Genomic DNA, 21,245 nt, shown 5'->3' with positions numbered 1-21,245 from the left:
TCTAGAATTAACAGTCTGTCTAGAAAAATATAGACTGAACATACCTCAATGCAGTTTAGCCTGCAAACCGTTCCCCCAACTGAAGTTTTCCTGTACTCTTCAGCCCTTGTGAGAACAGCAGTCTATCTCGGTTACAAAGTGCTAAGATCATCATCCTCCTTGCAGAAATCTTCATCCCTTTTCTGCCTGAGAGTAAATAGTACACACCGGTACCATTTAAAAATAAACTTTTGCTTGAGAAATAAAAAACTAAAATTTTTGTCACCACACTCGCTCTGCACTTCCTAGTTTCTTAGAGTAGGCAAAGACAATGACTGGGGGGTGGAGCTATATAGACAGCTCTGCTGTGGGTGCTCTCTTTGCCACTTCCTGTAGGGAAGGAGAATATCCCACAAGTATGGATGAATCCGTGGACTCGATACATCTTACAAGAGAAAAAGGTATAGTAAGTGGGAAGGCGGGAGAGGGTGATATCAGCAAGTAAAATTATCTGTGAGTGGGTAGGGGAATGAGGGGCAGCTACACTATGGAGAAAAAACATAATTTATGTAAGAACTTACCTGATAAATTAATTTCTTTCATATTAGCAAGAGTCCATGAGCTAGTGACGTATGGGATATACATTCCTACCAGGAGGGGCAAAGTTTCCCAAACCTCAAAATGCCTATAAATACACCCCTCACCACACCCACAAATCACTTTAACGAATTAACCAAGATGCCAAAGAAATGGCAGAGGCCTTCTGACCTTTCCTGGAACCGGAAAAGAAAAAAGACTATTAGTCTTTCGGAAATCTTTAGTAGCTTCAACATAATATTTCAAAGCTCTAACTACATCCAAAGAATGCAACGATCTTTCCTTAGAATTCTTAGGATTAGGACACAATGAAGGAACCACAATTTCTCTACTAATGTTGTTAGAATTCACAACTTTAGGTAAAAATTTAAATGAAGTCCGCAACACCGCCTTATCCTGATGAAAAATCAGAAAAGGAGATTCACAAGAAAGAGCAGATAACTCTGAAACTCTTCTAGCAGAAGAGATTGCCAAAAGGAACAGAACTTTCCAAGAAAGTAATTTAATGTCCAGAGAATGCATAGGTTCAAACGGAGGAGCTTGTAAAGCCCCCAGAACCAAATTCAAACTCCAAGGAGGAGAGATTGACTTAATGACAGGTTTTATACGAACCAAAGCCTGTACAAATCAATGAATATCAGGAAGATTAGCAATCTTTCTGTGAAACACAGAAAGAGCAGAAATTTGTCCTTTCAAAGAACTTGCAGACAAACCTTTATCCAGACCATCCTGAAGAAATTGTAAAATTCTAGGAATTCTAAAAGAATGCCAGGAAAAATGATGAGAAGAGCACCAAGAAATGTAAGTCTTCCAGACTCGATAATATATCTTCCTAGACACAGATTTACAAGCCTGTAACATAGTATTAATTACGGAGTCAGAGAAACCTCTATGACTGAGAATCAAGCGGTCAATCTCCATACCTTCAAATTTAATGATTTGAGATCCTGATGGAAAAAAGGACCTTGAGATAGAAGGTCTGGTCTTAACGGAAGAGTCCAAGGTTGGCAAGTAGCCATCCGAACAAGATCCGCATACCAAAACCTGTGAGGCCATGCTGGAGCCACCAGCAGAACAAAGGAGCACTCCTTTAGAATCTTGGAAATCACTCTTGGAAGAAGAACTAGAGGCGGAAAGATATAGGCAGGATGATACTTCCAAGGAAGTGACAATGCATCCACTGCCTCCGCCTGAGGATCCCTGGATCTGGACAGATACCTGGGACGCTTCTTGTTTAGATGAGAAGCCATCAGATCTATTTCTGGAAGTCCCCACATTTGAACAATCTGAAGAAATACCTCTGGGTGAAGAGACCATTCGCCCGGATGTAACGTCTGGCGACAGATAATCCGCTTCCCAATTGTCTATACCTGGGATGTGAACCGCAGAAATTAGACAGGAGCTGGATTCCGCCCAAGCAAGTATCCGAGATACTTCTTTCATAGCCAGAGGACTGCGAGTCCCCCCTTGATGATTGACATATGCCACGGTTGTGACATTGTCCGTCTGAAAACAAATGAACGATTCTCTCTTCAGAAGAGGCCACGACTGAAGAGCTCAAAATCACATGGAGTTCCAAAATGTTGATGGGTAATCTCGCCTCCTGAGATTCCCAAACCCCCTGCGCTGTCAGAGACCCCCATACAGCTCCCCAACCTGTCAGACTCGCATCTGTTGAGATCACAGTCCAGGTTGGAAGAACAAAAGAAGCCCCTTGAACTAAACGATGGTGATCTGTCCACCACGTCAGAGAGTGTCGTACAATCTGATTTAAAGATATTAACTGTGATATCTTTGTATAATCCCTGCACCACTGGTTCAGCATACAAAGCTGAAGAGGTCGCATGTGAAAACGAGCAAAGGGGATTGCGTCCGATGCAGCAGTCATAAGACCTAGAATTTCCATGCATAAGGCTACCGAAGGGAATGATTGAGACTGAAGGTTTCGACAAGCTGAAACCAATTTCAGACGTCTCTTGTCCGTCAGAGACAAAGTCATGGACACTGAATCTATTTGGAAACCTAAAAAGGTTACCCTTGTCTGAGGAATCAATGAACTCTTTGGTAAATTGATCCTGCAACCATGTTCTTGAAGAAATGACACAAGTCGATTCGTATGAAATTCTGCTAAATGTGAAGACTGAGCAAGTACCAAGATATCGTCCAAAAAAGGAAATACCACAATACCCTGTTCTCTGATTACAGATAGCAGGGCACCGAGAACCTTTGAAAAAATCCTTGGAGCTGTTGCTAGGCCGAACGGCAGAGCCACAAATTGGTAATGCTTGTCTAGAAAAGAGAATCTCAGAAACTGATAGTGATCTGGATGAATTGGAATATGCAGATATGCATCCTGTAAATCTATTGTGGACATATAATGCCCTTGCTGAACAAAAGGCAGAATAGTCCTTATAGTTACCATTTTGAATGTTGGTATCCTTACATAACGATTCAATATTTTTAAATCCAGAACTGGTCTGAAGGAATTCTCCTTCTTTGGTACAATGAATAGATTGGAGTAAAACCCCAGACCCTGTTCCAGAACTGGAACAGGCACAATTACTCCAGCCAACTCTAGATCTGAAACACATTTCAGAAATGCTTGAGCCTTCACTGGATTTATTGGAATGCGAGAAAGAAAAAAATCTTCTTGCAGGAGGCCTTACCTTGAAACCTATTCTGTACCCTTGTAAAACAATGTTCTGAATCCAAAGACTGTGAATCGAATTGATCCAAATTTCTTTGAAAAATCGTAATCTGCCCCCTACCAGCTGTGCTGGAATGAGGGCCGCACCTTCATGTGGACTTGGGAGCTGGCTTTTGCTTTCTAAAAGGCTTGGATTTATTCCAGACTGAAGATGGTTTCCAAACAGAAACTGTTCCTTTTAGGGGAAGGATCAGGCTTCTGTTCCTTATTCTGACGAAAGGAACGAAAACGATTAACAGCCCTATATTTACCTTTAGATTTTTTATCCTGAGGTAAAAAAGTTTCTTTCCCCCCAGTAACAGTTGAAATAATAGAATCCAACTGGGAACCAAATAATTACCTTGGAAAGAAAGGGAAAGCAAAGTTGACTTAGAAGACATATCTGCATTCCAAGTTTTAAGCCATAAAGCTCTTCTAGCTAAAATAGCTAAAGACATATACCTGACATCAACTCTAATGATATCAAAGATGGCATCACAAATAAAGTTATTAGCATGTTGAAGAAGTTTAACAATGCTATGAGTATTATGATCTGACACTTGTTGTGCCAAAGCCTCCAACCAAAAAGTGGAAGCTGCAGCAACATCAGCCAAAGAAATAGCAGGCCTAAGAAGATTACCTGAACATAAGCAAGCTTTCCTTAGAAAGGAATCAATTTTCCTATCTAAAGGATCCTTAAAGGAAGTACTATCTGCCGTAGGAATAGTAGTACGTTTAGCGAGAGTAGAGATAGCCCCATCAACTTTAGGGATTTTGTCCCAAAACTCTAATCTGTCAGATGGCACAGGATACAATTTCTTAAACCTTTTAGAAGGAGTAAATGAATTACCCAGATAATTCCATTCCCTAGAAATTACTTCAGAAATAGCATCAGGGACAGGAAAAACTTCCGGAATAACTGTAGGAGGTTTAAAAACCGAATTTAAACGCTTAGTAGATTTAGTATCAAGAGGACTAGATTCCTCCATCTCTAATGCGATTAAAACTTCTTTAAGTAAAGAACGAATAAATTCCATTTTAAATAAATATGAAGATTTATCAGTGTCAATATCTGAGACATAATCCTCTGAACCAGAAAAATCATCATCAGAAACAGACAAATCAGAATGATGATGTTCATTTAAAAATTCATCTGAAAAATGTGAAGTTTTAAAAGACCTTTTACGTTTACTGGAAGGAGGAATAACAGACATAGCCTTCCTAATAGATTTAGAAACAAAATCTCTTATATTAACAGGAACATCCTAAATATTAGATGTTGATGGAACAGCAACAGGTAATGGTATATTACTAATGGAAATACTATCTGCATTAGCAAGCTTATCATGACATTCATCACAAACTACAGCCGGAGGGACAGGTACCACAAGTTTACAGCAGATACACTTAACTTTGGTGGAACCAGCATCAGGCAGCGTTTTTCCAGAAGTAGCTTCTGATCCAGGGTCAATCTGAGACATCTTGCAATATGTAAGAGAAAAAACAACATATAAAGCAAAATCTATCAAATTCCTTAAAAGGCAGTTTCAGGAATAGGAAAAAATGCCAATGAACAAGCCTCTAGCAACCAAAAGCAAATGAAAAATGAGACTTAAGTAATGTGAGAAATAAGGTGGAGACAAAAATGACGCCCACATTTTTTAGCGCCAAAAAAGCCGCCCACATTATTGGCGCCCAAATGCTTTTGGCGCCAAGAATGACGCCACATCCGGTGACGCCGACATTTTTGGCGCAAAACGTCAAAAAAAAGACGCAAACACGAACAACTTCCGGCTACAAGTATGACGCCGGAAATGACAAAGAAATTTTTTGAGCCAAAAAAGTCTGCGCCAAGAATGACGCAATAAAATGAAGCATTTTCAGCCCCCGCGAGCCTAACAGCCCACAGGGAAAAAAGTCAATTTGTAAGGTAAGAAAAAATGTTTTAATTCATATGCATTATCCCAAATAATGAAACTGACGGTCTGAAATAAGGAATATTGATCATCCTGAATCAAGGCAAATAAATGTTTAAACACATATTTAGAACTTTATATAAAAGTGCCCAACCATAGCTTAGAGTGTCACAAAAAATAAGGCTTACTTACCCCAGGACACTCATCTACATGTAGTAGAAAGCCAAACCAGTACTGAAACGAGAATCAGTAGAGGTAATAGTATATAAGAGTATATCGTCGATCTGAAAAGGGAGGCAAGAGATGAATCTCTACGACCGATAACAGAGAACCTATGAAATAGATCCCATAGAAGGAGACCATTGAATTCAAATAGGCAATACTCTCTTCACATCCCTCTGACATTCACTGCACACTGAAAGAAAAACCGGGCTCCAGCCTGCTGCGAATCGCATATCAACGTAGAATCTAGCACAAACTTACTTCACCACCTCCATGGGAGGCAAAGTTTGTAAAACTGATTTGTGGGTGTGGTGAGGGGTGTATTTATAGGCATTTTGAGGTTTGGGAAACTTTGCCCCTCCTGGTAGGAATGTATATCCCATACGTCACTAGCTCATGGACTCTTGCTAATTACATGAAAAAAAAAAAAAAAAAAGTTTATTTATATACAATATATATAAAAAAAATAAGCCAAAAATTATAGCAAAATGGGTACTGGCAGACAGCTGCCAGTACCTAACGTGGCGGCTAATAGGTAGAGGTTGGAGGGTTAGAGAGCTGTTTGGGGGGATACAAACCTGCAGAAAATATATTAAAACAAAACACCTTTTATTTTTATACTGGCAGACTTTCTGCTAGTACTTAAGATGGGGGTGACCTTTGGTGGGTGGGAAGAGCTGTTTGAGAGGGGTCAAGAAGGGATTAGGGCGTGGGATGTGTCAGGTGGGAGGCTGATCTCTACACTAAAGTTAAAATGAACCCTACAAGCTACCTAATTAACCCCTTCACTGCTGGGCATAATACAAGTGTGGTGTGCAGTAGTATTTAGAGGCCTTCTAATTACCAAAAAGCAATGCCAAAGCCATATATGTCTGCTTGTTCTGAACAAAGGGGATCCCAGAGAAGCATTTACAACCATTTGTGCCATAATTGCACAAGCTGTTTGTAAATCATTTTAGTGAGAAACCTAAATTTTGTGAAAAAGAAAAACTTTTTCTTTTTATTTCATCGCATTTGGCGGTTAAATGGTGGCATAAAATATACCAAAATTGGCCTAGATCAATACTTTGGATGGTCTACTAAAAAAAAAAATACACATGTGAAGGGTTATTCAGGGATTCCTGACAGATATCAGTGTTACAACGTAACTAGCGCCAATTTTGAAAAAAATGGTTTGGAAATAGCAAAGTGCTACTTGTATTTATTGCCCTATAACTTGCAAAAAAGCAAAGAACATGTAAACATTGAGTATTTCTAAACTCATAAAAAAAAAGAAACTATTTAGCATGGGTGTTTTTTGGTGGTTGTAGATGTGTAACAGATTTTGAGGGGTCAAAGTTAGAAAAAGTGTTTCGTTTTCAATTTTTTCATCATATTTTTTTTATAGTAAATTATAAGATATGATGAAAATATTGGTATCTTTAGAAAGTCCATTTAATGGCGAGAAAAACGGTATATAAATATGTGTGGGTACAGTAAATGAGTAAGAGGAAAATTACAGCTAAACACAAACACCGCAGAAATGTAAAAATAGCCCTGGTCCTTAACGGTAAGAAAATTGAAAAATGGTCTGGTCACTAAGGGGTTAAAGGAACATGAAAACCAAATTTTTTTTCCCTTTCATAATTCAGATAGAGAACATACAATTTTAAGCAACTTTCCAATTTACTTCTATTATCCAATTTGCTTCATTCTCTTGGTATCCTTAGTTAAAGAAGTAGCAATGCACTACTTTTAGCTAATTTAACACATTGGGTGATCGATCCAATAACATGAAGCATATATGTGCAGCAACCAATCAGCAGCTCCTGGGCCAACCTAGGCATCCTTTTCAACAATGAAAGGTAAAGAGAAACAGAGGGGCGCCTCATGTGTGGTATCGTCATAAGCAGATACAACATAAAAACAGATTTAGCCAAATGGGTACTCACACACTTCCGGAGCACACTTATGTGCTGGTAAGGGCCGGCTGCAGATTTATGGGGGGTGTGGCAGCTCACCCGTGCAATGGCGTTCTCAGTACTGTGATGCTGGGAATGTAATAGAGAGAAAGCACTACATGTGCAGACTGTTAAAGGTATAACCAACAATATTAGCTTAGTTATGTAGGTGGGTACTCACATATTCCCAGAGCACACCAATGTGCTTGTAGAGGCCGGCTGCAGAATTAGGCAGGTGTAGCAGCTCACCCAAATAACCAGGTTCTTGGAATAAATATTATTGTGAAACAGTGAGTGAGGTAGTCCAAAGAAAGTTGCACAAAAATGTCAGGAGCAATTCTTGTGTGTAGTTAAGGCAGTAGGTAGGTAGAAGAATCCACTCAAAAAGTAAAAATACAATTATTTAATAAAAACAAGTTTAAAACAAGTTAAAAAACAACACCACACAGGTTTGTTGTGCAAAGTGGATTAGAGGGGGTTAACAATATTGCCCCAATAGTTGCAACACGTTTCTCGGTTAAACAACCGTTTCATCAGGCATAAACTAACTTCCTCCTACCTCTACCTTATATACCTAACAAACATTCTACTCCACTTCAAAGGGGTGTGTTTCCTAATTAATCAGTTGCACCTGTAACGTGAGACTTATGTCTCTAATGATAGTGTTTTACATATATGCAGATTGAATAAAAACTAAAATTAACCTGACCCTTTTTCCCGTTTTTATTCAATCTGCATATATGTAAGACACTATCATTAGAGACATAAGTCTCACGTTACAGGTGCAACTGATTAATTAGGAAACACCCCTTTGAAGTGGAGTAGAATGTTTGTTAGTTAGGTATATAAGGTAGAGGTAGGAGGAAGTTAGTTTATGCCTGATGAAACGTTTGTTTAACCGAGAAACGCGTTGCAACTATTGGGGGCAATATTGTTAACCCCCTCTAATCCACTTTGCACAACAAACCTGTGTGGTGTTGTTTTTTTAACTTGTTTTAAACTCGTTTTTATTAAATAATTTTATTTTTACTTTTTGAGTGGATTCTTCTACCTACCTACTGCCTTAACTACACACAAGAATTGCTCCTGACATTTTTGTGCAACTTTCTTTGGACTACCTCACTCACTGTTTCACAACAATATTTATTCCAAGAACCTGGTTATTTGGGTGAGCTGCTACACCTGCCTAATTCTGCAGCCGGCCTCTACAAGCACATTGGTGTGCTCTGGGAATATCTGAGTACCCACCTACATAACTAAGCTAATATTGTTGGTTATACCTTTAACAGTCTGCACATGTAGTGCTTTCTCTCTATTACATTCCCAGCATCAAAGTACTGATAACGCCATTGCACGGGTGAGCTGCCACACCCCCCATAAATCTGCAGCCGGCCCTTACCAGCACATAAGTGTGCTCCGGAAGTGTGTGAGTACCCATTTGGCTAAATCTGTTTTTATGTTGTATCTGCTTATGACGATACCACACATGAGGCGCCCCTGTGTTTCTCTTTACCTTTCATAGTTTCGCCTGGATCAGACAGTGAGGAGGCAGCCATCTAAAGGACATTTCTTACACAGACTTTTGACAGCATTTAGTGCAATATAAACTTTCACTATATTCTTGACACTTATTTTTATGCTTATTTTATTTATATTCTGTGTTTATTTGTTCATTTAGAGCCCCCTCTTGTTTGTGATTAGGTCACAATTGTCATATCCTTTTCAACAAAGAACACCACAAGACCAAAACAAATGAAATAGAAATAAATTGGAAAACCGTTTAAACTCGCATGCTCTGAATCGTCAAAGAAAAAGTTTGGGTTTAATGTCCTTTTAACCCATTGACAGATAAGAGGTGAACCATCTGGGTTCTATATGAACTGCATAACATTTAAGCATTATCACAATTTGGCATTGCTATTTGATAGGTCTAAAACTAGCGATGAATATAGTACTAACCGTCTATCCTGCTCTGCCTGGAGAAGGGGAAGGAGAGCTACACGGGTCTCTAGATCTTCTATTAGTAGCCGCCTAAAGGAGAAAAAAAAAACAAGATCAAAATATTAATTTTTTTAATTGTTGTGATCCATAAAACACAAGCACAACCAAAGACACATTAACAAGATTCTGAGCTATGTATACATTTTACATACTTTAATAGCGGGGAATCAATGTTCCAGCTTCTAATAATTCAAGCATTTTCACACTAGGGTTGCCTTCTACTATGTCAGTCAAGATTATGTCATAAATAAATGTGCCCTCATTTACAACCATTGTCCACGCTTCCACCCAATCAATATATAACAGTGTTTTTGTTTTTAAATTAAAACAAATAGCTTTTGCAGAACCCACTACTAGATGACATTTCACGTCTCTCGTTCACTTAAAGGGGCAATAAAAACTTCAAAATGAGATAGATAGATAGATATATCTCTATATCAACTCTACAATATACTTTCATTATTTTGTCCTCTTTCCTTGTAATTCCATTCTGAAATTGTGAGCTTTTCAGCTCCTGTTAGAAATGGAAGTGCAGAACACATATGCTACAGCCATTGGCTGCACACTCTAGGGATCTATTTATAACTGTCCCTAATTGGCCACAGCAGAGAAAGTAACCCAAGTTACAACTTGACAGCTCCCATTGTTAATAGATATTAAAACGTTACACTTATTTTGTCATTTAAACAACTAATGAAACAAAAAAAAAAAAAAACAAAAAAAAAAAAAAATACATCTACATGTAATTCTCAGACAAATCTTTTCTTTGAATGCTTCATTCTATCTAGCATTAATTTATTGTTTAATGTCCCTTTAAATAGCATTGTAGTTGACAAAATAATATGAAATAGCAGCCAGTCTAATACTTGTGAGGACACAATAATAAAAAATAAAAAAAAAAAAAATTTGGCGCCAGAGCTCACTGATTTATTTATTATTAACGGTTATTTGTAGAGCGCCGACAGATTCCGCAGCGCTGTAAACAGAGGGTAGTGCAACAAAACAATTAAAGGGAACAAGTGGGTAGAGGGCCCTGCCAAGAGTCGCACTGTTGTAATCAGCCCTTAAGAAGGTGATCTACAAACAGCTGGACTTAAGGGGGTTCAGGGGATAGCAATGGAGGAGTGGAACTGGTATAAAGTAAAGTTAGCATAGGTTGTATGCATCCCTGAACAGTAGAGTCTTTAGGGAGCGCTTGAAGCTTTCAAAACTAGGGGAGAGTCTTGTGGGGCGAGGCAGAGAGTTCCATAAGATGGGAGCCAGTCTGGAGAAGTCATGTAAAAAGGAGTGCGATGAGGTAACCAGAGAGGATGAAAGTAGGAGGTCATGAGCAGAGCGAATGGGACGGGAGGGAGAGTATCTGAAGACTAGGTCTGAGATATAGGGGGGAGCAGTGCAGTTGAGGGCTTTGTATGTCAGAGTGAGAATTTTGTGTTTGATTTCTAAACAGATGGAGGTACCTAACCACCTGATCCTGCTTTATACTATCCATTCTACTGGGCAGAAACTCTTAACTCTCATCACTAAAATATCTATTTTTAGAATTGTTTAGTGTCACAGTATGTGCAGCTTCTTGTGCTTAGGCAATTGCAGCTAACATTCAGTGGAGAATAATGTAGTTACTATGCATTAAAGGGACATGAAACCCAAAAATTTGCTTTCATGATTTAGGTAGAGCATACAATTTTAAACAACTTTCCAGTTTACTTCTATTATCAAGTTTGTTTAATTCTCTTGGTATCATTTGTTAAGGGAGTAGCAATGAACTTCTGGTTTCTAACTGAATACATGGGTGAGCCAATGACATATATGCAGCCACCAATCAGCAGCTAGAACCTAGGTTATTTGCTGCTCCTGAGCTTACCTAGATAAACCTTTCAGCAAAGGATAACAAAGGAAGTAAATTAAAGGGACAGTCTAGTCAAAATTAAACTTTTATGATTCAGATAGAGCAGCAATTTTAAGCAACTTTTTAATTTACTCCTTTTATCAATTTTTCTTCGTTCTCTTGGTATCTATTTGAATGTAAGCTTAGGAGCCGGGCCATTTTTGGCTCAGCACCTGAGTAGCTTTTGCCAATTGGTGGCTACATTTAGACACCAATCAGAAAGCTCTACCCAGGTGCTGAAACTATGCTTACATTCCTGCTTTTTCAAATAAAGATAGCAAGAGAACGAAGAAAAATAGGAGTAAATTAGAAAGTTGCTTATTATATGCTCTATCTGAATGATGAAAGTTTAATTTTGACTAGACTATCCCTTTAAATATTATAAGTAAATTGGAAAGTTGTTTAAAAATGGTATGCTTCGTTTAAATCATGAATGTCTAATTATGACTTTACTGTCCTTTTAACAGGGACACTAAACCCAAAAGGTTTCTTTTATGATTCAGGTAGAGAATACAATTTTAAACAACATCCCAATTTACTTCTAGTATCTAATTTGCTTAATTTTTTAAATATCCTTTGTTGAAGAAATGGCAATGCACATGGGTTAACCAATCACACGATACATCTATGTGCAGCCACCAATCAGCAGCTACTGAGCCTATCTAGATATACGTTTCAGCAAAGGATATCAAGAGAATAAAGCAAATTAGATAATAGAAGTAATTCAGAAAGATGTTTTAAAATGACATGCGCTTTCTAAATAAAAGAAAACAAAATTGTGTTATGTCCCTTTAAGTATTCTGCAAAAAAACAAACAAAAAAAACATTGTCAGTACAGACAGGAAAACTATACATTAACTATAATAAAAATAATGCACCCAATAATAAAATGGGCAAGTACACCCCAATGCATTCATGAGGGGAAGTACCACAGTGTATTTCAGGGCATATTTACACTAATTCAGAGGGTTTACTTTAACTATTTGTTAAACCACATTAATTGCCCTTTAACTAGTCATCTCCAGAGCAACAATGCACTCCAAGGAGCTAGTTGAACACACTGGGTCAGTCATTGAAAAGGAGGCATATGTGGGCAGCCACTAATATTCAGCTAACTCCCTGTAGTGCACTGCTGCTCCTGCCTACCTAGGTATGTTTTTCAACAAAGAATACCTAAAGGACAAAGTAAATTTGATGACAATTAATGAGACTTATGTTAAATCTGCATGTATTATCTGAATCATGAATATTAAAAGGGACACTCAAGACAAAATAAACTTATGACTCAGATAGAGGATCCAGTTTGAAAACACTTTTCAATTTACTTCCATTATCAAATGTTTCAGTCTTTTTATATGTACACGTTCTGGGGAACAAGCTCCTACTGAGGATGTACACAAGCTCACAGGGTATACATATACTAGTCTGTGATTGGCTGATGTCTGTTACATGCTAAAGGGAGCTGGGAAATGGGACAAAAAATAAATTTGTCAGAAAAAAAAAAATAGAAAAAAATCTACTGCTTATTTGAAATTTAGGAGTAGGTGTTTATTTTTATTATGCACTTGTTAATTATACTGCATTTAGTGGTCCTTTAAGTTTGACTTTCATATTCCGTTTCCACCTCTTAGCCAATAGCCATGCGGGAAATACAGCTTGGCGCCACAAAACCTGGCGCCAAGCTGTATTTCCCGCACTGCTATTGTTTAAGAGGTGGAAACGTCACCTCTCAGCCAAATTGCGTTTTGCCGTGGGCTGCCTTTAGCAGCTCAGCGCAGCAAACGCTGCTAACAAATAAAGGGGCTTTCAGAATGAAGTATTTTATATTTCATGAATGAAAGTCCCCTTTATTTGTTACGATTGTAAATCCTAGCGTTTCCTAAACGCTAGGATTTACCATCACTTTAAGATTGAGAAGGAAAAATAGCACATATTAAATGGGCTACTGGCAAAGTCAGTACACACAGAAGTAAGAAGACCAGCAATACTAGAGGGCAGAGGAGGACAATGAGATATTCACCTTCTTTCCCTGTTCCATTTGAAAATCCTCCAGTATCCAAACAGCAAGACTCCAACACCCAAACCAAACATTGAATACCCTGCAGACAGAGGACCAGGGAGAATGGGGTTACTTGAAGAAGTGAGAGATTAGATTGTCTGAACACACACAACTAATTGTTACTCATCGTTTAGTTCCAGTGTCTCTTCAATTACATTGTGTAAATTATTTGCAGTGTCTCTAATCAGTGCGTTATGTGCAGTACGCTCATGTCTTGTTATATTTGTTTCAACAATTGTGTCTGTAGTATGTGTGTGACCCTGTATGCTTATGTATTCAGTGAACGTATCTACGCGTTGACAGCCGTCATAGGACCCGGTAACGTTCTCTCACCGCTCAGTCCTCTCCGGGGCATACTTCTTTTATAATCCACAGGTCCATAGCCCCCCGTAGGAGGCATGTCCTGCTTCACCTTGGACGCCGCCATATTAGCCCCGCTGCTGCTCTTGGCTTCAGCCGGAGGCGGCACTGAATTTGACGTTCCCTGTGATGTCACGTACCCATAATCCCTTCCCCGCATGTAAAAAGAGGGTTGAGCAGCCTGATTAGGGAGCCATCTTCAGGCTGGCGTAGTAATTGCTAAAGAAAACATCGCTGTTGTAAATTTATGTTAATTTTGCACAGGAAAAAAAAAGGTTAAAGATTTCTTTTTATTTGCAGGGCAATGTTATTCCTAGGAAAATGGAACAATATAGGGCTAGATTACGAGTGGAAGATAAATAGGGAGACCCTGGGGCTTAGTGAGAAAATATTTTTTTCTGATCTGGTTACCAATAGGGGTAAATGATTTAAAGGGACACTGAACCCAATTTTTTTTCGTGATTCAGATAGAGCATGCAATTTTAAGCAACATTCTAATTTACACCTATTATCAATTTTTCTTCGTTCTCTTGCTTTCTTTATTTGAAAAAGAAGGGCATCTAAGATATTTTTTTGGTTCAGACCATGGAAAGCACTTGTTTATTGGTGGGTGAATTTATCCACCAATCAGCAAGAACAACCCAGTTTGTTCACCAAAAATGGGCCGGCATCTAAACTTACATTCTTGTATTTTAACCCCTTAATGACAACTGACGTACCAGGTACGTCATGCATTAACAAGCAGTTAATGACAATGGACGTACCTGGTACGTCAGTTGTCTAACAGAGTGCTGGAAGCGATCACAAATGCTTCCAGCAGCTCTGAGGGTATTGCAGTGATGCCTCGATATGGAGGCATCCTGCAATACCACTTTACAAGCCCCCGATGCAGAGAGAGCCACTCTGTGGCCCTCTCTGCACCGGTAGCGATAGTGCCGGGTGTGAGGGTGCACGATGCGCGCGCGTGCACGATGCGCGTGTGTGCACGTGAGCGTGCACGTGCACCCATTAGCCACACTGACACCAATGAATGAGGGCAGAAAGGGGAAAAAAAGGGATTTTTAAAAAAAAAATATATATAAAAGGATCTGGGAGGGGGTGGGGGTATTGTGGGGGGCTGCTACACTACAGAAATAGTTTTTTAAGTAAAAATAAAATAAAAATACTTTTTGGGGGGTTTTTGGGGCCAAACTGGGTACTGGCAGACAGCTGCCAGTAACCAAGATGGTGGTAATTAGGTAGGGGAGAGGGTTAGAGAGCTGGAGGGGGGATCAGGGAGGTTGGGGCTAAGGCAGGGGTCCATCACAGCTAAAATACTTTATTATTTTTATTTAAAAAAAAAAAAAAACCTCTTATTTAGTACTGGCAGACTTTCTGCCAGTACTTAAGATGGCGGGAACAATTGTGGGGTGGGGGAGGGAAGAGAGCTGTTTGGGAGGGATCAGGGGGTGGGATGTGTCAGGTGGGAGGCTGATCTCTAAAATTAACCCTGCAAGCTCCCTACAAGCTACCTAATTTAACCCCTTCACTGCTGGGCATAATTAACGTGTGGTGCGCAGCAGCATTTACGGCCTTCTAATTACCAAAAAGCAACGCCAAAGCCATATAAGTCTGCTATTTCTGAACAAAGGGGATCCCAGAGAAGCTTTTACAACAATTTCTGCCATAATTGCACAAGCTGTTTGTAAATAATTTCAGTGAGAAACCTAAAATTGTGAAAAATGTAAAGTTTTTTTTTTTATTTGCTCGCATTTGGCGGTGAAATGGTGGCATAAAATATACCAAAATGGGCCTAGATCAATACTTGGGGTTGTCTACTACACTACACTAAAGCTAAAATTAACCCTACAAGCTCCCTACAAGCTCCCTAATTAACCCCTTCACTCCTGGGCATAAAACACGTGTGGTGCGCAGCGGCATTTAGCTGCCTTCTAATTACCAAAAAGCAACCCAAAATCCATATAAGTCTGCTATTTCTGAAAAAAGGGGATCCCAGAGAAGCATTTACAACCATTTGTGCCATAATTGCAGAAGCTGTTTGTAAATAATTTCAGTGGGAAACCTAAAGTTTGTGACAAATTTTGTGAAAAAGTGAACTTTTTTTTTTTTTGATCGCATTTGGCGGTGAAATGGTGGCATGAAATATACCAAAATGGGCCTAGATCAATACTTTGGGTTGTCTTCTAAAAAAAAATATATACATGTCAAGGGATATTCAGGTATTCCTGACAGATATCAGGGTTCCAATGTAACTAGCGCTAATTTTGAAAAAAAGTGGTTTGGAAATAGCGAAGTACTACTTGTATTTATTGCCCCATAAATTGCAAAAAAAGCAAAGAACATGTAAACATTGGGTATTTCTAAACTCAGGACAAAATTTAGAAACTATTTAGCATGGGTGTTTTTTGGTGATTGTAGATGTGTAACATATTTTGGGGGTCAAAGTTAGAAAAAGTGTGTTTTTTTCCATTTTTTCCTCATATTTTATTATTTTTTTTTTAGTAAATTATAAGACATGATGAAAATAATATACAATATATATAACAATATATATAACATATAATGAAGGGGCAGGGTTTCTTCAAAAAGTACTGCATAAACATTGGGGGATATTAAGAGCTGACCCCATCCTAAAAGAGGTAATAGAAGACAAACCAAATATAGTCTTTAAAAAAAAAATAAGAATTTAAAGAATATCTTAGCCCCGTCCAAATTAAGAAGCCCAGAAATAGGGATAAGTAGTAAGCCAGGAACCTTGCAACAGTGGGTCTCTAGAAAACCGGGGACATTCAGATGTGGCAGGAAAAATTGCTGCATGTGTCCCATTATCAGTAACAGAGAATCTATAGATAATTGGAATCACACCAAGTCAATACCAATAAACTCAAGGGGTACCTGTCAATCCACATTTGTAATTTATGGGCTCACGTGTAAATGTGGGCGGATCTATGTGGGAAGGACAAAACGCAAAATCAAGAGGAGATGTTATGAACATATTCATAATATTGAAATAGGGTTGAAAACACACAGTGTGTCTGAACACTTTAAATACCATCATAAGCAAGATCCCTCCAGCCTACGAATCAGTATTTTAGAAGTTGTACCATCAGGGTCTAATCCACATCAGAGACTCATAACTTTGAGAAAGAAGGAAACAAAATGGATACAACAATTAGAAAGTTTAGCACCCAAAGGGTTAAATATTGACCTCGATCTCCAGGCGTTCATGCTCTGAATTATAATGTGTAAATAAACACTGAGAGTGATAGTATAATCTCAATTACAAATAGAGCCGGGACAAGCATTTATAAGTATAACAATAGGAAGAGTAGACAACATGATCCCTAGGCATTCAGACGGGGAATGGTTACACATTAACAACTACGTATAGAGTAGGGAGAGATATCTGTGAATAGAAATATATGAGGATTAGGTAATATGGAGGACAGCCAGTCTCTAAAAATAAGAAGAATCAACTTTGATTTGGTAGCATCCTAAAAATAAGTAACACAATAGAATTTTTAACATTATGTATATACATCAATAAACAGAGTTATGATAGTATAACATTTTTAACGTACGAAATATAAGTATAGGAACATATACAGGAGTACACGGTACTGCAAGTATTTTAATGATGTGTTTTGATTATGAGACTTTTTATAAATTTTGAGTAGAAAGAATATATGGATGTTAGTTAATATAATGTAATGAAATGTATATTGAATGTATCAAACAGCTTTAACTTTGCAATTTTGTATTCTTATTACGGCATACCAATCTGTATTTGGTCAGAGGGGTGTGTGAGAAATCTGGACATGTGATTGGCCTACAAGATAGCAATAGGGTGGAGCTACCACTTTTAAACCACGGACCCCCGCGAAAAACTTCATACCTTGTTTGCAAGTCTTGAGAAAGTTCGCAGAGGTCGGACGAAACGCGTAGAAGAAAAAGGCACAAGGCAGCAGTCACTAAAAGAACAAAGTCCGTCTGCTGGATGATCAATAACTTACGGTGTATACCGGAGACAGCTCAATTATAAAGAAGACGTAAAAATCACAGCTGAACCGGGACTGAATAATCCTATATGATCTGCCACATTGAGGCGCCTGTTTTTATCTAAGCTCTTGTAAGTGCAATATGTATGTATGCGCAATTTGGAGGCATTAAAACTTTTACCTTGAGTCGTGGCTGCGCTCGTTTTTCTTTTTGTCTCTATAGTGATTCCGTAGTCTGACACACTCCTTAGTGGTCAGTGAATTGTGCAGCAGCGCCACGCTCAGAACATAACGGAGTACATCGGCATCGAAGAAAGAATCACAGGAATTCAAAGACAACGTTTTATCATACTCCGGGAGGCATAAAGGTACAGGTAAATCGGTATTGTCACATAGAGTATGTACTATTTTTAAGATCAGAAACGATTGGTTAATCAGTGTGACAGTCTCATCTCAGGTATATACAAATTTTAATCAGTGTTTTTCTTTTATAAACAAAGTTATTTGGGCATTAATACTATATAATTTACACTGAAGTAAATAGAGATACAAAGGTTTAAGTAAGAGCTGTATTTTTATGAATTAATGATGAAAATAATGGTATCTTTAGAAAGTCCATTTAATGGCGAGAAAAACGGTATATAATATGTGTGGGTACAGTAAATGAGTAAGAGGGAAATTACAGCTAAACACAAACACTGCAGAAATGTAAAAATAGCCATTGTCATTAAGGGTAAGGAAATTGAAAAATGGTCCGGTCATTAAGGGGTTAAATAAAGATACCAATAGAATAGACAATTTGATAATAGAAGTCAATTAGAACGTTGCTTAAAATTGCATGCTCTATCTGAATCACAAAAGAAAAATTTTGGGTTCACTGTCCCTTTAATTATTATCGCAAATCCTGTTTGTGGTTTACTCATGGCTAGATTACGAGTTTTGCGTTATGAGCGGCTCGCTACTAACTTGCAAGTTATTTCAGGGCTGGCAAGGCGACCGCCTCGGGTTCAGACCAGCAATACAGTCAGGGGGGCCCCGCAAAGGTGAAAAAAAAATATTTTTTTAAATATTTTTTTTTTCACATTTTCCCCAATATTTTTTTTTTTGGCGCTTTTTTATTTTGCCGCCTTTCCCCCCCCCCCCCCCACAATTTTTTTGCAGGCAGGGGATAGAAGAGAGGCCAGTCCACGTTCAGCAGCACACAGCCAGGTGACAGCATCGCTGAATGATTGGAGCATATACATTTTTATCTCCAATCATTCGGTGCTGTCACTGAGGGAAGGAGGCGGAGCATAGCTGCCTGCTACGAGGGACCCAGAGGCAAATCGTCGACGTCGCCCTGCAGCCGGATCTTCTCAATTCAGGTGCGATCGGTTGGAATATTTACACAAGGCAGGGTGTGAGATCAGCCACCTCCTGCTACATGGGGATCGACCGTTTGAAAGTCTCCCCCCAGGAACAGGTACTGAAGCACTGCTGCACCACACATATCCACCAAGCATCTTAGTAAGGATTTCTCATAATATTCTAAGCAATCATCTGTTTAGAAAAAAAGCCTGCAGGCATTCTAGTACGCTTGGCTAATATCAAGACAATCGAAAGTTTCAAAGAGACATACCTGATACTTAGATAAAGACTTACTGCTAAAGGGATTTAATAACTATTAATTAGCCATAAATCGGATTATAACAGCTTGCCAGAGGAGGCATGACACTATGACAGTAAACTACAATACATTTTCTATCACTGAAACTAATAATGATCAACACCTCTTTCTTTCTCAGGTCCAACTACAGTAGTATCGGATCTTTTCCAGTTAAGCCCCGCCAAAAAGTTAAGCCCCGCCGCAACAAATATGAAAAAAAAAAAAGATATTAAACTTGTACATTTATTGTTTATTGAACAGGAACAGTGTGAAATGAAACTTGTACTTGAAACTTGTACTTGTGAAATTAAATTAAACTTGTACTAAACTGTAACTTATATTGTTATTTTGTATTGTAGTTTAATGTTTTTATTGAAGACGCTGCATTGAAACTTTGTACTTTTATTTTTTATCGGTGCATTGAAACTTTGTACTTTTATTTTGCATTGAAACTTGTTTTTTATTTAAGAGGGTGAAATTGGGACAGGTCTTTATTTTTTATTTAAGAGGGTGAAATTGGGACAGGTCATTGATAATTTGCATGAAAAGGTCCGTATTTCGGTACCTTTGCCTCCAAACGAACTCACACAAGTAGCTGTCCACTAAAGATCTGTGTGTGCCGCATTGGCGCTTATTCTGCATCTTGTAGACATGCCAGAAAGATTCAATGGTTTGTGTGTGAGCTCCAGTCGTTGGATCCACAAAGTTTTCACTATGATTAACCGTTTGATGAGTATAATTCATTGAAAGAATAGTTTCAATTCCTTTGTATGATGGCCACATATCGGAAATGATGATTGAGCCGGGAGCTATGCAAGCCTGTATTGTGTGCATCAGAGTGTCCGCAGTTCGATCTGGAACTGCATACATGAACACTTCTTTACTCTCCCTGCAGATCCCTCCGAAAATCCACTGCTGGGGAAGGACTCTCCCTGCGTTGTTTTTACGGCGAGATATTAGCGTTTCATCTATCTCGACGTGTAGACCTGGCCCACCGACAATAGTTGGATTCTGCAAAAGACGCCAGGCACAAATTTCGCGAAGAAAGTTCTTCCAGTCAACAGCGGTCGTGTGGCCAATAGATAATTCCTCAGAGCAGAATTTCATACTTGTCAGATTTTTAGACCAGCAATAAATAAATAGAATTACTGTCCTGAACTCCATCCTAGACCGTTCCAGCCAAGTTCCCTTTCTAAGAGCGATTTCTTGACGACACTGTCGTGCATTACACCTCCACCTGTCAGAAACAGTGGAAAGTGTCATTTGGTGCCCATTGTTGCATAAACGTTGCTGATGGATCACTCCGTGTGTTTGCAAAAAAAGTATTGCCGTCTCCTTGTCATGAACGACAGTCGAAAGCGTAAGAAAGTTCATAGTTTCACTCATTTTCATAGTTTTTATTACAATGTAATACGTCAGCTGACAAAAGTGGCGGGGCTTAACTTTTGGCGCGTGCACTGTTTGCATTAGTGGCGGGGCTTATCTGGAAAAGATCCGTAGTATCTATCTATCTATCTATCAACCCATGTCATATAGGAAGGGGGTACAGATTGAGATTTGTGTTTTGTTTTTTTAACTATAATATCTTAACATTCGTCTTGTTGAAAAGAAGGTTTTTTTCAAGATTATGTGTGTAAAGATGTATTTTTATTACCGGTATGTAAACGGGGGGGGGGGGGGGTTTCTTCTCTTCTTTTTTTTTTTTTTTCTTCCTCTTCTTTCTCTTCCTCTCTTTTCTCTCCCCTTCTTTGTCTTTTTTTTTTTTATGAGGTCTCTGCATCCTCTTCTCCCCTCTGCTCTCTCGTTCTAATATATTTAAAAGTATTACAGTCTTGCGGTCTCTTTGTACTTTATAAAATCACGGTACGTTTTAAAATGTTTTTTAGCACTTTAGTAAATTTGGACCGGGCATAGGGTCGATTAAAATTCTATCCTGGAACGTAGGTGGAATTAC

At 38.6% G+C, this 21,245-nt stretch overlaps 1 protein-coding gene across 1 annotated transcript in view; it reads right to left on the bottom strand.

Moving 5' to 3' along the window:
* The window catches only part of NDUFA13 (NADH:ubiquinone oxidoreductase subunit A13), a 37,401-nt gene extending 23,623 nt beyond the window's left edge, over positions 1-13,778 (bottom strand). The window contains exons 1-3 of the mRNA XM_053702924.1: positions 13,622-13,778; positions 13,250-13,328; positions 9,300-9,371 (exon numbers count right to left, since the gene is read on the bottom strand). Of these exons, the coding sequence (XP_053558899.1) occupies positions 9,300-9,371; positions 13,250-13,328; positions 13,622-13,715 (245 nt within the window). The 5' untranslated portion in view covers positions 13,716-13,778. The remainder of the gene's footprint in view (positions 1-9,299; positions 9,372-13,249; positions 13,329-13,621) is intronic.
* Between the last annotated feature and the right edge of the window lie 7,467 nt (positions 13,779-21,245).

Source organism: Bombina bombina, chromosome 2, assembly GCF_027579735.1.
Source record: "Bombina bombina isolate aBomBom1 chromosome 2, aBomBom1.pri, whole genome shotgun sequence".
NCBI classification, from domain to species: Eukaryota; Metazoa; Chordata; class Amphibia; order Anura; family Bombinatoridae; genus Bombina; species Bombina bombina.
The sequence above is the reverse complement of the archived record's forward strand: the minus strand, read 5'-3'. Positions and strand labels throughout refer to the sequence as shown.